Raw genomic sequence first — 17,701 nt, 5'->3', positions numbered from 1 at the left:
AACATTGTATATAAACCCCCCAGGTGTCTGAGTTGAAGAACTGGAAACAGGTTGCGGAGACAACAGCGAAAGCCGAAACAATTTTACCCGAAGCCACTGGGATGGTACAGCCCGCAGCCTTCAGCGCTCTCACCGCATCGCACACCCGCGCGGGATAAACACAAACAGCAGCGGTCGTGAGGCCTGTGAAGAAAGAAATCGTAACAGCCTGCTGTATGGGAAGTTCAACTTACACAACAGGCTTTTAATTATTATTTACACCACCACCGTGGCAGAAATCAAAATGAGAGGAGCATTAATTCCCCTATGATGCTGCACCGGACGAAAAAGTTTTGACTCCCCATATTTCCTTCCAGTTCTTGACAACAAGGATCATTTTCTCCTTGTTCAAGTCACAGAATAAACTAACCGTGACACAGTGGACTTTGAGGTCGCTATAATACCAAAAAATTCCTAAGCAGTAAACTTAATGGTCTTGACTCAGTGAGAATATTTTATTTCACGTAGGTAACAAAATCCAGATTTGTACAGCTAACAGACAGTGGATGAAAAAAGTGGATGGGAACGTGACAGGATACGACAGCAAAATGACATTTAACTGATCCTATTCCCTCTCTTGCAAGAAACAATACAATCTGGATCTGGAGCCCTCATTTGGAGGAATAAGCTCTTAAATTAAAAAAAAAATCAAATAAAAATCAAACAGCCACTAAAAGACAAAGCAAAAACATAGATTCCTACAGAGTTGCTACTTTTTTTCCAACCTCTCCTCCAAAGTTGTTACTTTTAACAATTTTGTATAACAACGCCTATCCATAAGTAGTGTTTTTATTGTCAAGACAAAAGATACATAATAAATATTTTTCAAAAGCTGTGGAGTTGTTTAGGTCTATAAATTATCTTCAAATTATTTGGGATAAAAGACCTGCATTGGACCAATGCAACATCTCCAGTTGCATATTCATTATGGACAGGCACTCTTGGGAATCATGAAGCATCCCTCCATGCAAAGAGGTGGCTCCTAAAATCAGCCCAGTGAGTACTAGGGCACATGGTCTTGGAGACACCCTTTAGCCTTCCAGACCTCAGTTTCCTCGTTTAGAAATAGCGGATCAACTCTCAAAGGTCTCCTCCATTCCAAAAATGTTAGGATTCTAAACTTATGGCAACTTTAGAAAGTCCTTCCTTTCATGTATACTAAGAGAGTGAATATAACTTTTTTTCAAACGATCTAACCTAATATACGAGCATGCAATATTCCCCACTTGCATTTTATTCTCAAAAGTATTTCATTTACTCACAGAAAATACTTTATGTATGAGATGTGATTATTAAGTAATGAGACTGGCTTTTGCACATGTGGCTAGGGAATGAGAATCAGTATTTTAGAGTCACTAGACAGAAAATTTCCCACACTGAAGAACTGGAAAGAAAAATAAAGAAACTCTCTACCAGCAACTTTAATCCAGGATGGAAAGACCTGACCTAAAAATGAGACTCAGATTCTCTCCCTGCTGTTTTTCAGAGAAGAATCTCAATTATTTGTCTATGTACACAATTCTACCATGGATTTTATCAGTTACCATTTTAGCAGCTGAGTCTTGTCTTAAGTCCTCTTAGATTTAGTGATTAGTACTAAAAGAGGTAAACACAGACAGATTACACAAAACAATGTTACCTTTATCGTGCATATTTAAAGTTTTTAAGAGATCTTCCCGGACTGGGTACTTGGCTTTATAACAGAGCCTTTGAATGTTGGAAGATGTGTCATCGCCTGAAAGTGTAGTAAGATCTATAAACGTAACAGCTTTCAGGAGCCAAGCAGCCTGGTTTAAGAAAAGTAAAAACAAGATTAAGAAAAAATTATCTCCAACCCAGTTAGTTAGTAGAAAAATCATTAGACAAACAGGGGTGCTAAAATCTAACGTCTACACTGTTCTAAGGCATGTCATCCTCATATGTGAAATAAACCTTGCTCAAGAGTGACCAAAAAAATGAACACTACATAGAACAAAATAAAAAAGGGATACAGAGTAGCCTTAAAAATTATTTTTCCAGGGTACCTACCTGGGTGGTGCAGTCGGTTAAGCGTCCGACTCTTGATTTCGGCTCAGGTCATGATCTCAGGGTTGTGAGACTGAGACTCCCCCCCACCCCCCCCACCCCTGCTCGGCTCTGGGCTCAACATGGAGTCTGCTTGAGATTCTCTCTCTCCCTCTGTCCCTCCCCCTATACACGCACTCCCCCTCTGTCTCTCAAATAAATAGAATCTTTAAAAAAAATTATTTTTCCTTCCATAGCTATTCCAAAGTGAAATCCCTAACAGATCAAGCCTTCCCACACCAGACCTCTCCATCTCTTCCACTGGGAGCCCCTGATGGCTACCATATGACAGAACTTGGGAAGAAGAGGGTGTCTATCTGATATTTTACCTCCAGCCTTGGGATCTCGGATGAGATATTTAAAAAAGAGTCTCTAATTTCTTTGTTGTTATTGTTGTTTTCACTTTAATCCAATTCCATTTCTAAAACAATATTCATAGTTCATAACTCATTCTGATGAATTCCCTTTTATCTTTCAATTGGAATATTTCCAAAAATGAGCAAAATGTAAAATGTCATCCCAAAGGATTCAATCACAACATTTTGCCTCACTAGTGAGATGAACTCTGAATTCCTTTTAGTCCTGTGATACACAGCACATCTTTGGTCAGTAGACAGCGAAGGATATGCTGACCACAACTACCCTATAAAACATCACTTTTTGAATTTTGGAAAACGACTTATGAAAATTAATAGTAAGGTAAACACAATGGTCAAAGAAGGTCAACTCATGCCTAAGGGCCTCAACAGCAGACACATCAGGTTTAGATGTTATGATTTAAAAATTAAAATAGAAGACAACCAAAGAAGGTATGTCTAAGAAACTGAATAAATGTGTTAGGAAATATGCCATTTAATTCACTCATGAATAAAGATGCCTCAAATTCATTTGCGGCTTTGCCACTCAAGAGTGATAAGATTTTTAACTTGTTTGGATAAATGTGTTATCTTTCTCCAACCCATCATCATCATATATGAATTATTAAAATAAATCCTGGACAGCTGCAATCTTTTAAGTTTAGATGCATCTTGAGCAAAATTCAATATTGTGGCCTTGAGGGAAGAGACCAGGCATTGTAAACTACAGGAATAGAATGCTCAAGAAGAAACCGTACTTGCCACTCCTTTTTCACGGTTCTGCGAGCCTGGATTTGTTCTGCACGCCTCAGAACTGCGGGTTGATTCACTTGTATTTTGGAGATCCAGCTAAGGTCTAAAGGGGAAAGAAGAACACTTCTTATTAAATATATTCACCTATTTTTACATGGTCCTTGAAAGGCTATATCATTTTGCATCAAAGCTCTTTTTAAAGCTTATGCTTCTTTTTTGCACAATTACAAAGAAAGAATCTTGTTGAAAGAAACCCACTCATGAAAAGGCATACTTCATGTAAAATCAAGTACATTTGGAACCAGAAGAACCTGTATTGATTCATTACATAGTTATGTCCAACAGGGGAAGAAAATGTTATGTTACTCGTGCCGCGTGCCTCACTTCTGACAGCAAAGACTTATTTGTAAGTGTCCAGTGCAGGGGAACAAATGATTAATAAATACTTAAGTGAATTAATGTTGGGGCTTAAAGGAATCCTTGATCACTACCCCCCTTACTGACAAGACTTATATCTACTAGATGCTGATATGATATAGCCCATTCTTTCCTCAAAGGGGACTTTTTGAGAATGTATTAGAAGTTACAACACTGATAGAAGTTAGAAAAAGGGAAAGAAAAAAAAAAACAAAACAAGGTGTTCAAAATTCTGTGATACATCTCTGTTGCTTCTGTTTTGAAATGTCCTTCCCTACCCTGATCCTACCCTCCGTCTCTCTGAGTTAACTGTAATTTCTATTTTAAACCCAGTCTACACCTTAGCTTTTGTGAAAACACTGCCAGCTCCCCAGATAGAGCTTACATCTGGATACAGCTGTACTATACAACTTGTACTTAGTTCATCAAGGAATCGTGGTAAAATGGTCTCCTGTCCTTACTCTGTGTGAGTCATGATCTTATCTTTAAGTGACTAACACCAAACACAGGGTGTATTTCAATTGTATTTCAGTTTTATCCATCAACACTCTATCATATAGGTGACTTCACAGTAAATCGAATGCTTACCCATTTACCTTCTGTAACTAACTTCATTTTCATATCCCTCTAGCACCTTCTTCCTAGAAGAGCCTTAAAAAACTACTGTGGAAAAGGAAATACGCCCCAACTGTCCACAATGTTGCTTTTTAGCTGTGGTCAACTGCCGTCCAAAGACAGATGATCCTTCTTCTGAGGCATCAGCGGGTCAATAGTAGCCTAACACTACATCACAATGCCTACGTCATTCACCTCATTTCCTCTCATCAGATAGGCATTTTATCATCTCACATCATCACAACAAGGGTGACTACAATACGATAAAGTATTCTGAGAGAGATCACATTCACATAACTTTTATTATACCATATTGTTATAACTGTTCTATTTTATTATTAGTTACTGTTGTTAATCTCTTACTGTGCCTAATTTATAAATTAAAATTTATCATAGGTTGTATGAATAGGAAAAAACATAGTATATACATAGGGTCCAGTACTGTCCAGAGTCTCAGGCATCCCTTGGGGGTGGTCTTGGAATACATTCCCTACAGATAAGAGGGGACTACCATATACAATTCTCTATAGTGTGGGGGAGAAACCACTGATTGCATACTGCACTATGTAACAACACTAATAATAATAATAATAATAATAATAATAATAATAATACAGCATTTGCATCCACCACAAAAATAAGACCACATTTCTACAAAAGACATTCTCTCTCTCATTTCTAATTGGTTCTTTTTATCAATATTAATATTACAGAAATTCCAAGTCAGAGTCTGAGTGATTAATAATGATACACTTATTTAAATATCACTGAATAAGGAGCAGAGTCTGGGTGCTTTTTTCCCCTAATTAAATTATTTTGTTAGCCGAAATCATTTAACAAAACAGATTTTCAAAATTTCAATCCATCTGTTCCTCCAAGACACTGTATGGTTTCCTGCTCATCTGCTAAGCTAACATCGCAGAGTCTAAGGTCAAGCAAATGATATCTGCCTCTTTTTCCCCATCCACAGATGGGTTCTAGGTAAAGTCCAAAGAAATAAGGCCAGACTCATCCTAATTTATGACTTATAAGAACCGCTTTCTACCCAAAGACAGGGGAGATTCTTCTTTTTTTTTTTTTATAAAAAACTGTTGTTAATGGTGATTAGGTTTACCATTTCAGGCAGATAGTAAAAACCAACGAGGCAGAATTGTGTGAAATACAAGACTCACCACCAAGCAACTGTTGACAGTGGCCAAAAGAGGGAAGCCTATGCTGGCGGGGCAAGGCTCTAAGGGCCGTCCTTTACCTGTCATAGGACCCTTCCTGGATGCTCCTCCCCACCTCCTCTCTACTCCCCACCCACATGACCACCATAGGAAGCACAGCTACTGGAGAGACATCTCTGGCAATCCCAAGACTTCACCACCTGGCTCCCTTTGCCCTCACAGGACCCCCCTTCTCCCTCTCTGTCCCTCCAACCCTGTGGTACAGTCTTTCTAAACCATCAGGAGTTCACTGGCAATTATGTCACGTTCTCTCTGGACCTGTGCATGCTGGTTGTTCCTTCTGCCCTTTGTTATCTGGCCGATACAGTGAACTCCCCCCCCCCCCCGCCCCCAGTCTTTAAGACTTAGTTCAAATGACACTTTCTCTGTGAACTTTCTCTGAACCATACCAGTTGGGCTATTCCTTTGCTTCTTTGCACTTAATGCAACTTTATAATCTACCTTTAGTGTAGTCCCCTTATTCTGAATGCACCAATTTGTCCAAATGTTTATAGTCCCAACAGATTTTTAAAACTCCAAGCAAAGTGCCTGACACATAGGTGGCATTCAATAAATCAAATGAATGGTTCCCCGAGACCAGACATGATCAAATTATGGGCAATAGCTTTCCCAAATTTTTCTACAAAAAAAAAAAAAAAAAAAAAAGTGTTTTCTTCCCTCCCCCCCAGCTTTATTGAGGTAAAATTGACAAAAACTGTATATGTTTAAGATACACATCTTGAGGGGTATCTGGGGGCTCAGTCAGTTAAGTGTCTGCCTTCAGCTCAGGTCATGATCCCAGGGTCCTGGGATCAAGCCCCACATCAGGCTCCCTGCTCAGCGGGGAGTGTGCTTCTTCCTCTCCCTCTGCTGTTCCCCCTGCTTATGTGCTCTCTCTCTCTCAAATTAAAAAAAAAAAAGACACACACTTCGATGTTTTGATATATATCTACAAGGTGAAATAATCACCACAATGAAGCTAATTAACATTTCTATCACTTCACCCATTTTCCACTTTCTTTTCTTTTTTTTTTTCCCTTTTTTGAGTGGGTTGAGAACACTTAAGATCTACTCTCTCAGCAGATTTCAACCATACAATAGAGTATTGTTAACAACAGTCACATTGGGGGCACCTGGATGGCTCAGTCGGTTGAGTGTCCAACTCTTGATTTCAGGGCAGGTCATGATCTCACAGTTGTGAGATCAAGCCCTGAGTTGGGTTCTGTGCTCAGCATGGAGTCTGCTTGTCCCTCTCCCTCTGCTCCTCCCTGGGCTCACTTTCACTCTCTCTCTAATAAATAAGATCTTTAAAAAAACATAAAACAATAGTCACAGTGCTGTACACTAGATCTGTGGAACTTACCCACCTTGAATGATGGAACTTTGCACCCCAGCTTCTGATTAAAGAACTTGTGGATCTCCACAAGAGAAGCTGGGGCTGACACATGAATGGAATACCTAAGGGCATCCACCTTAAAAATTAATTTTTAGTACAATTCCCCACCAAAGGTTAGAACCCACGAGGCCTGCTCTCACACTTCTCAGACACACTTGCCAGAGGTCCCCACGAACCACCTCCTAGAGGATGTAATAGGATTACTTCTCTTGCAATATCAGCCTCCACTGTTAAAAATATCATTAGTGGTCATAAAATTATCTGGCCCCATATTTAATCCAGCCACAGAATTTGCCTCTGTGACCTCCCATGGTAATGAATTATATAAGTGACTATCTCATTTTATTAGCACTTAATTTGCTACTCTTTAATTTCATCAAATAACCCTTGTTCTCATATTATAGGGTCTGGGGAAAAGAAAGGACTGATTGGCCTTTGTTATGTCCTTCATAATTTTTAGTATTTTATTCGAGTACCCTTTAGCGTCTCCTTTCCAGGAGAAGTGATTCTAATGCACGCAATCTCATCAGTACCATAGAATCTTCTCTTACAGGGACCAGGAGGGGTTTCAAGTACATGTGCTTTTGGGGAGAAGAGACACGAAGCCATAATTGGAAGGCAATAATACTTTTTTCTCAAAACTCTCCCATGAAAAAATATCCTATTGTGTCTCTTACTATGTCATTTGGGTGGCTTTCGGGCCCTTCTGTCAGTTATAAATTTGTTCTCAAATACTCTTCTTGAAATTTTTTACTATTATTATTTTTCCTATGTCTCAATGGAGACAAATCACTTTCACTACAAATACACCATGTAGTCCTTCTGTTACTTCCATTGATGCTTCCACGGGTGTTCTCACGCTTCTTCACAATATTCCTAAAACATGTAACACCAAACAATAACTCTGTGAAAGGAGGTTTATTTTGTATTTTGATTTTACCTTTGTTCCTAATGGAGAAAAATAAATTGTGATACGTTATTAGAGATTTTTTTTCTCCCAAATTTGGGAAAAGAAAGATTAAATATCCCATGTTTGCTCTTTTCATTCTTTGTTTATTTTCAATTTTAATTTGCAACTTCCTGGGAATCAGCCACAGCTTCCCATATGTGCAGGTACCCAGGACAGAAAAAGTTGCTCAATGAGCCCGGTACATCATTGTACATTTATTTTTTACCTCAGACACTGAAACCAGTGAAATATCAACTTGATCATGTCTAGTCTTTCAATCTTAGCCTTGGAAAAGGTTAGCTTGGCTAGAAAAAAGAGCCCTGGATGTCAGTACATGCCTGATCCATCCAGTCTCAGTAGATACTGAACTTACATAAATGACCAGACTCAGCCTTGTCCAGTTCCTAACCAACGATACAAGACAGAGACCTCACCCTTACTAGCAGGTAAAAACTAGAATTCGTTTTCTTCCCGAAGTCTAGCCTACCACCCAATAAGCCCCAGATGCCCCCAGTGACCATGAGCCAACTCTTCCAACATTCTATCATGTAGATAGTTTACCCAGACAGATGGTCTAGAAACCAAGACACCAACAGCTTGACAGCAAATATTGCCACCAGTCAGAGCCTTACTACTATGACATCTCCCCACAGCTACTGTGACACTAATCTCCAACTCCCATCCCACACACGTTCTCCATCCAGACCATTCTTGAGAATATGAATCCAAGTCCTGGTGAGTGATGAGTTTACTACGCCCTCTAAAATACTTCAATGTAGATTTCTGGCACCAAGGGAAGGCCAACATGATCTGCTTACTTGTTCCTTCGGTACTAACCTTGCATATTCTCTGCTTACACTCTTCTTCCCTCTGGCTGTCATTTCCAGTATGTCTTGTATCCACAGCCATGTGGGTTATAACAATCCCTCAGAACACATCATCACAGTGGAAGAGAGTCTGGGTTCACATTACTAGATACGTGTGCTCTTGGACCTGGCTTCACATAGCAGCATCACATGGGGATTTTAAGGTCTCCTTCCTTTCTCTTACCCTTCATCCCTCCTTGAGACATTGGCCCTTTCCCGGCTATCACTGCTCTTTACTAATCCATTTCTGTCAATTATTCTCCTTCTTGATCATCAGCTATTGTCTGTAGGTTGATCGAGGCACTAGAAGGAGAACCTAGTCACTCATTCTGGCAGCAACATACTGTTGGGTGCAGTCCCCAGGGTGTCTATTTCTGTTCCACTTGTTCCCAGGATGCCCTTGATCACTCAGTCACCAGCCCCCAAGGTTTGGCAGCAGGTAGAGGCTGATGTTATGTAGCTAGAGAGCCACGAGCGCTTAGCAGGGTGAAGCACCCACGTCCAAGTCCTACCACCGCTGCGTTTAGCCTCTCTGGTCTGCAGGCTCCGTGCAGAACGATCCGAGAAACGCAGTGGCCTGAAAAACGTTGCTGCTGTCCTGACAAAGTTTAGGGGACAACGCCACAGACTGGGAAGAGTTGAAAAATAGAAAATACAAGCCAATGTATGGGGACAAAAAGCAATGTGTTTAACCAATATTTCCAACTGGTTCCACTGGTCACATTGGTCAGGAGTCTTTCAGTTAAAAATGATGAAAACTGACTCTGGTGATTGAACCAAAACGGGAAGGATGGTAAAAGCTCAACAACTGAGAAGAGATTGGAAGAACCAGCTTGGACAAGAGACAGGAACTGAAGACAATACAGAGACAAAGCTAGAAGAACAAGGCCAGCATTGAACAGCAACAGGCTGACGGAGGTGCCACAGCAGCGGCTGTAGACAACACCACTGCCGCTTATCCCAACTCACTCAGAGCCTCAGGTTCCATAGGAAAGCATCCAAAGTCTGATGCATGCATGCCTGTGGGGCGCAGGGAAGACGGAAGATCCACTCCTTCCTCTGTAGCGCCTCCAACCTGATCTACGTACAAGATAGAATGACCCAAAACTAAGAGGACGCGTGTTCGTTGCTGGTCAGCCAGAAAATGATAAATTTCTATTATAATGAGCAGTGAGTTTGGGACATACTAGATGGGATAGCTTCTCTTAGAGATGCATAAAGCATTTAGCACATTAGATTCTATAACTAAGTCCCATTCAAAGAAATTTCTTGAATGGTCTTTAACTCAGCATTTCTCAAACATTGGACCACAAAAGGCTTTCTCCCTGGAATATACACTCACCACACTGGCTGGACAGTAAGTCAAGTTCAGAGAAAGGGAAGGTCAGAGTAGGCTCCTCCAGTTGGCTTAAAAAAACTCTTAGTAGATTAAGGGGAGATGTGAGATTGACGCTAAAGCAGACGTTCAGTCTGGAGACATCTTTGGTTGACCCAGCCGGCGGTGGGAGAGTACCACTTGGACCTGGTGGGTAGAGGGCAGAGATGCTACTAAACATCCTACAATGTGTGGACAGTCTCTTAATAGTGCAAGTGCCTGATATTAAGCTTTCTAATTGTAGTATAAGTGCCGGACATTAAGCTTTTGATCGCTGAGGCATCCATTTCAAAAGACATCCATCCTGAATAAACATATGGCCAGCCGTATGACACAGCTACTAACAAACCAACCAATAAGGAACTAGACAGCCCCACACACGAAGGTTCCTCTTTCAGAAAGCCCTGGTGACCAGATAACTGCCTGCCTGAGTGACCCTGCTTCCCCTTTTCATGCCCCAATCCCTGCTCTTTTGCTTTAAATCAGCCAATAAAGAGTTAGCCCACAAAACCCTAGACATCCCACCCTCAGACCCTAATAAAGACTCAGGTCATTGCTTGTGTGTGCACGCTAGCTCTTTCTACCCGAAACCTCACAGCGTAGCCCTCGGGTATGCCGTGCACTCTGCAGGACTTGTGAGTAATAAACCCTGATCCTCAGAGTTCCCTGATGGTTTCTGCTGAAGTGTGTATCTTGCAGTCATAAGAATGGAAAGAGACGGCCCACCCATAAGTAGTAGCCCCGGTAGGGGAACTCTCCATGGAATTTGCCACAAGTGATATGCCCAAGTGAGCACCACAGGCACTCCTTTTTTTTTTTTTTTAAAGATTTTATTTATTCATTTGAGAGAGAGAGAGACAGCCAGCAAGAGAGGGAACACAAGCAGGGGGAGTGGGAGAGGAAGAAGCAGGCTCCCAGCGGAGGAGCCTGATGCGGGGCTTGATCCCAGAATGCTGGGATCATGCCCTGAGCCGAAGGCAGACACTTAACGACTGAGCCACCCAGGCGCCCCACCACAGGCATTCCTAACCAAGGGTGCTACCTTCAACAGGCTCAGGACCAACAGAACAGCCCAATAATAGAGAATTAACTGGCCCTCAATGTCAACAGTGCCAAGGCTGAGAAACCCTACTCAAAGGATGGGCAGGATTCAGAAAAAATAAAGAGGAAGCGCTGAAGGTTTATGGGAAACAGCAGAGGCAAGTTGGCTCTATTTGATTCACTGTGGCTTACTGTAAAGCTTCTTAAGTACCCGGCTAAGGAGTCTAGATCTGTGCTATCCGATCAGTAGCCACTGGCCACATGTGGCCATCTGAGCATTTGAAATGTAGACAGTCCAATTTGAAACATGCTTTAAGTATAAAGTACTCTGCAGATTTGGAAGATTTAGTACAAAAAAAGAACATAAAATATCTCTGTAATTAGGTCTTTTTGTTTTCTGTTTTTTTAAAGCCCAGCTTGGTACTCAACGCGGAGCTTGAACTCATAACCGTGAGATCAAGAACTGAGTTGAGATCAAGAGTAAGATACTCCACCAACTGGGCCACCCAGGTGCCCCTATGTAATTATGTTTTGATATTGATTATACACTAAAAATATAATATCTGGGATATATTTGGTTAAATAAAAACCTACTAAAATTATTTTCACCTGTTTCTTTTTACCTTTATAATGTGTACTTAGAAGATCTTAAATTATGTTGTGTTGCATATTATATTTCTATTAAACAGCACTGGTCTAGACTTTATCCTGTAAGTGATCAGAGCCACTGAAGATTTCCAAACTGTGCTGTAACAGAATTAAAGAAGCATTTTCTAAAAATGATCAGCATACAGAATATGTCCCACAGAAATGCTTATACAAATATGCAAGTGCAAATATGAAAAGGTATTTATGGTAGCACTGTTGCAAGTGACACCAAGACCCATGACTGCTTCAAATATAGCAGATCCATAATATGGAATATGATCCAGCTATCAAAAAGAATGAGGTAGATCTGTAAGTACTGTCATGGAAAACCGATTATGATACTTTACTCAGTGAAAACAAGTAGCCTGCACAGTAGTGATTTTCTAAAATAAAAATGTTTATAAAAACAAAAATGCAAGTATAGAACATATATCTGTTGGTACGGTGCAAAAAAAATAATAGAATATATACCAAATTGATAGAAGAGTTTCTCTTCAGAGCTAGAATTACTAAGATTTCTACTTTCTCATGTTATATAGTTCCATAACACTGAAAATTTTTACCAAGAGCACGCATTACGTTATTGAGCAGTAAAAACAAAATATACTTAACTCTTTTGAATTGAGAGGCATTGTCAGGCAGCAGTGTGCAGGACAGGTAGGAAGAGACTACAGTAGGTAGACCAGCAAGATGGCTGTTGCTATAATCCAGGCATCAGCATCATACAACACCTCCATGGGGCATTTCACACCCCAAACCTGTCATGACCAAACTCTGCCAGAGTCCTTCCACGAATCCAGCCTGACTCAGCTGCATGATGCCAGGAAGAAATGATAATGTCAGAATGCCACCATTATTGCTCCCATAGAGAAGATCACTAAAAACATTAGCACCCCGGGCCACCAGACAGAATCTGATTATTACATAAATCCTAGATGATACAAAGATGACACTTTGGTGAGATGGGCCCTCACTGGCCCACTCATAGCAATGCCCTTCCCCACAGTTAAGGAGTCTTTGGAGCCAAAGGTACAGACTTTCCCCGAGATCACATTCTCCTTCCAGTCCAAGTGCAAAGTGCACAGGACTCCAGAATTCCCAGACCAAATGGCATTAGGTCTGCTCAGAGTCGACAGGGGTCTCCAACCCAAAGTCAGTACCTTAAGATATAAGACAGCTTAGGGACTTTGCTTCTAGAAAGTTTGGTCAATACACATCTATGAATTACATTTATTCATTCATTCAACTAATAAAAAAAGGGATACATATGATGATGCCAGCACTGTTCTAGGCTCAGTGGGTTCAGCGGTGAATGAAAAACCAAAATCCTTACTTTCACAAAGCTTCTTCTCATGAAATGAGACAAACAAACATGTAAATATATGTTAAATCTAATATGCAATATATGTGGGCTACAATGAAAAGTTACATAGGATAAGAGAATGGAGACAGCAGGGATGGGTACGGTCAGGGAGTCTCCGATAAGAAAACAACTGAGCAGAGCCCCATATAAAATAAAGAAATGAGGAGCATCTGGATGGCTCAGTTGGTTAAGCATCTGCTTTCTGCTCAGGTCACAATCCTGGGGTCCTGGGATCAAGACCCATGTCAGGCTCCCTGCTCAGTGGGGAGTCTGCTTGTCCCTCTCCCTCTGCCCCTCTCCCCCCTCATGTGCTCTCTCTCTCTCTCTCAAATAAATAAATGAATAAATAAATAAAATCTTTAAAACAAAAAAATAAGGAGGGGAGCCTGGGTGGCTCAGATGGTTGAGCATTTGCCTTCAGCTCAGGTCATGATCCCAGGGTCCAGGGATTGAGCCCAGCATCGGACTCCCTGCTCATTGGGGAGCTTGCTTCTCCTTCTCGCTCTGCCATTCACTCCGCTTGTGCTCTCTGGCTCTCTGTGTCAAATAAGTAAAATAAAATCTTTTAAAAAAAAATAAGGAAGTGAGCAACAAGACCATCAACTTGGGGAAACAGTGTTCTAGGCAGAGAGAAGAGCAAATGCAAAAGCCCTAAAGCAAGAGTGAACATGTCATATTTGCGGCAAAGCAGGGACCCAGGTGTAACTGGAGGACAGTAAGCAAGGACTGGGAGTGGTACAGATTAAGTCAAGAGAGGCAGGGCAAGGACCAGATCAGATAGTAAGATATTCTCCAAACTCTGAGTCATGACCCATGGACATGTCATGAAATCAAGTTTGTCAGCTGCAACTAGTATTTTTTAAAAAGAAGAAACAATAAAATGGAAAACATCAGGACACCTTATATATAATACAAGTAAGGGTAGTTTACAGAAATTTTGTTTCAATTATACTATGTAGGCATGTACTGTGTGGCCATATAAAATACATGGCCTGTTGTGAGGCATGGCCCGTAAGGTTTGAAAGCCCCTCAAGAAGGGCTTTTTCAGCATGGAGGACTTTAGATGTGAGACTGGAAGTCTTCAGAGAACTCTGTGCAGAGGAATGAAATGATCTGATTTAGATTTACATTTTAAAAAGTCCCTCTGGCTGCTAAGGGGAAGCCAATTAGGAGGCTCAAGCAACAGCAAGTGGTAGCTTGAACCAGAACATAGTAGCGGGGAGGAGAGAATGGCCAAAATCTCATCGGTGCACTGACTTACTTATGTAGCATTTCTATTTTGTTTTTTAAATTCGCCTTCAAACAAATACGAGCTGCTCCTTCTCCAGTCTGGAGAGTGAATAGTCCAAGAAAAGCTGATATTCCAGAAACAGCTCCAAGGTTCACAGAGCACAAAATTCAAGAAAGAGTTCCTTCTGCTCAGTACCCACAAATAGCCTCAGATAAGTCTTTGTGTGGAAGAGTTCACAGAGTGGCACAAACCATCAGAGCTGATCCCCTGCCTCCAGGCCCTGACCACTGGAATAAAATCGACTACTCTTCCCAATCTGGTCCATCTGCTGAGCTTCTTGTCTTCACTAGGATGATCCCATTATCCCAGTTTGCCCAGGACATGCCCCATTTACCCTGCCCTGTCCCATCCAGTTTAGCATTTGCTTCTGTATTTCATTTTTTTAAAGGATTTTATTTATTTATTTGAGAGAGAGAGAATGAGAGAGACAGAGAGCATGAGAGGGGAGAGAGTCAGAGGGAGAAGCAGACTCCCCCGCTGAGCAGGGAGCCTGATGCGGGACTCGATTCCAGGACTCCAGGATCATGACCTGAGTCGAAGGCAGCCACTTAACCGACTGAGCCACCCAGGTACCCTATATTTCATTTTTTAATAAACAACATAAATCAGGCTGGGTTTCGCAGACATTTCTACCATGTTCTCCAGTCACAGTATAAGAGGAAAGTGCAGTGAACGGAGACCTCATTTGAACATGTGGTTCACTCAGTAAGGAGAAAACTCGACTCTTCCCCCATCTCCCAGACATAGCAAAACTAACACTTCCAGCATGCAGGGCACTCACTGACAACTGAGGGTACTTGAAATATTTGTCGCTAGCCACGGCTGGCTCCTTCTAGTCTTGGGTGGTGGTAGAAGTATGCAGTGCTCCTGTGTCTCTGCAGTCATTTGAATACACCAGCCAGCCGGGCCGTGGCCTGGGCCCAAGCCCACAAGAGACACAGACACACCACGCCACCAGTCAGCAGGGCATGAGAAGTGCGAGAACCTGTAGGTAAGGTGAATAAGCAGTATGCATGGGGACTATCTGGATTCCTAGAGGGGAACTAACTGAAAGCAACGCTTTTGTCATTTTCATATTCTATATACCTAAACCTATTTAGGGTTACCCTTTTCATTTTGAAAAAAAAATCTGTTAGCAACAATGAGCTCCAAAAAAGGGTGCTTAATGAAATATTAAATTCTGAATTTCCACTTCTCAGAAAAGTTGATGATCTGTAATTTGCACAAAATGCTTTTCAACATTTATCACGTGCCAAAATAGCTCTACAGCGATATCACTGACTCCAAGACCCAAATCTGCTAACAAGCATCTTTATACACTGCAAAAATTAGCAGTTATGTTAAGAAGCCTGCGCTTAAAGATGGCAATTTAACACATCTTCAGAAGATGCAGTTACAGAAAGCTCTGAAGCATGACTTTCCAGTTGGATAAAATGAGTATGGATGGTCCCCAACTTAAGACGGTTCGATTGACAATTTTTCAATTTTATGATGGTGTAAAAGCAATATATACATTCAGTATTGAAACCATTCTTCCAATCTGGAATTTTGACCTTTTCCCAGGCTAGCAAGATGTGGTAGGATCCTCCTTCATAATGCTGGGCAGCGGCAGCCACCGCGCCAGGTCGGCCACGCGGTCACGAGGGTAAACCACCGAGCCAGTGACAACCATCCTGTACCCACAGCAACCATTCTGTTTCTCACCGTCAGAACAGCATTTAATATACTCCGTGGGCTACTCAACACTTGACTGTAAACTAGGCTTTGTGCTAGATGATCCTGCCCACTTGCTAACGTAACTGTTTTGGGCACGTTTAGGGTAGACTAGGTGAAGCTAGGATGTTCGGTGGGTTAGTGCATTAAATACATTTTTGACTTACAGTATGTTCAACTTATGACGGGCTAATTAACTTAGGACGTGACCCCACCATAAGTCAAGGAAGATCTGTCCTCTAAATACAGTTCATTCTTACACCCAAATTTCCTAGTATATGTACACAAAGTAAAGAAACAATTTGTTGGCTCCAGAAGCAGAATTTCACAAAAAACTAGAAAATACTAGTTTTATATCAGAGGCACAGGTGCTTCAAAGAGAAAATCTGTTAAATTAACTCAAACACTGGCTCATTTTAAAAAACTAATTTATCAAATCAAAGACAAATTTTAGAAGTCTAGTATGTTGAAGGTAAAACATCTGAGATCATTTTGCCTGACCCTGTAAATTCAGTTCAATAAGTTGGTGTTGAACATATATTTGATTTTGCAATGATAACATGGATATAAATTCTGTTGGAATATAGTATCATGATAAAAACAATTTTCTTATTAAATTAAGAAGCGTATGGAGGAGAAATATACTTGGAGATGTTTGTGATAGACGCATAATTTATAATTTCATCCAAATAAGCTTCCATATTGTAACGAAGTGCAAGCTATAGCTGTCAAATTTTAAATATTTTATATATCCACAGAATAAGTGAACTACCTGATCTTTGTGAAAAAGCTGATGTTTAATTAAAAATAAATATTTCTGGGGCGCCTGGGTGGCACAGCGGTTAAGCGTCTGCCTTCGGCTCAGGGCGTGATCCTGGCGTTATGGGATCGAGCCCCACATCAGACTCCTCTGCTATGAGGCTGCTTCTTCCTCTCCCACTCCCCCTGCTTGTGTTCCCTCTCTCGCTGGTTGTCTCTATCTCTGTCGAATAAAAAAAAAAAAAAATCTTAATAAATAAATAAATAAATATTTCTTCCTGGCAGTATGTACTATCTCTTTACTGATCATCGTCAGTTGAATATTAGAAACATCTGACTCTTGGAAGAACCATTTTGTCAATCAATCTAAGCTGATGTAGAACTAGCCCTGAACTATTTTGTAAATCAGACCTTTAAGGTTGGCTTTATTGTTTTTCAAAATCAGCTGAAAATCTTTTTTTTAAAAAACCTGTTAAGTAAATAAAACACCAAAAGCCTCCAGCTTTTGAAACTTTGTGAACCACAATTACTGATGACAACTGTTTGTAAACATTGAAAATAGGAAGACACTAAATGTATCCCTACAGAAGTAAAGACGACATTTCAACAAATTAAATGAGGGCATTTCAACCAGTAAACAAGCCTTAGTTTCAAAATTCTAAAATTGCACTTTGGAATACAACTTAATCTGTTTTGATTATCTACTGCTGAAAACAGACCACCACAGAACGTCAGGGTGAAAATCAGCAACCCCTCTATTATTTCTCCTGATTCTGTGGGTTGAGTGGGGCTGGAACATGCAATATAGCTTCACTCACATACCCAGTGCCTTAGAGAAGGCAGGCAGA

At 40.9% G+C, this 17,701-nt stretch overlaps 1 protein-coding gene across 12 annotated transcripts in view; it reads right to left on the bottom strand.

Annotated features, from left to right (window-relative positions):
- The window catches only part of DERA (deoxyribose-phosphate aldolase), a 128,047-nt gene that overhangs the window by 74,898 nt on the left and 35,448 nt on the right, over nucleotides 1-17,701 (bottom strand). For 7 of the 12 annotated variants that reach the window (XR_008961571.1, XR_008961569.1, XR_008961570.1 and 4 more), the window contains exons 2-4: nucleotides 3,218-3,315; nucleotides 1,679-1,826; nucleotides 88-183 (exon numbers count right to left, since the gene is read on the bottom strand). Coding sequence is in view for 6 of the 12 variants with exons in the window: in XM_057318909.1 (XP_057174892.1) it covers nucleotides 88-183; nucleotides 1,679-1,826; nucleotides 3,218-3,315 (342 nt within the window). In the remaining 6 variants the exon portion in view is untranslated. Of the gene's footprint in view, nucleotides 1-87; nucleotides 184-1,678; nucleotides 1,827-3,217; nucleotides 3,316-6,585; nucleotides 6,753-10,005; nucleotides 10,467-17,701 lie in introns of those variants that run through there. The other 5 variants (XR_008961567.1, XM_057318907.1, XM_057318905.1 and 2 more) reach the window with 3 other exon arrangements.

This window comes from Ursus arctos, unplaced genomic scaffold, assembly GCF_023065955.2.
Source record: "Ursus arctos isolate Adak ecotype North America unplaced genomic scaffold, UrsArc2.0 scaffold_26, whole genome shotgun sequence".
NCBI lineage: Eukaryota > Metazoa > Chordata > Mammalia > Carnivora > Ursidae > Ursus > Ursus arctos.
Note: the sequence above shows the minus strand (reverse complement) of the source record. Positions and strands in the feature narration are given on the sequence as shown.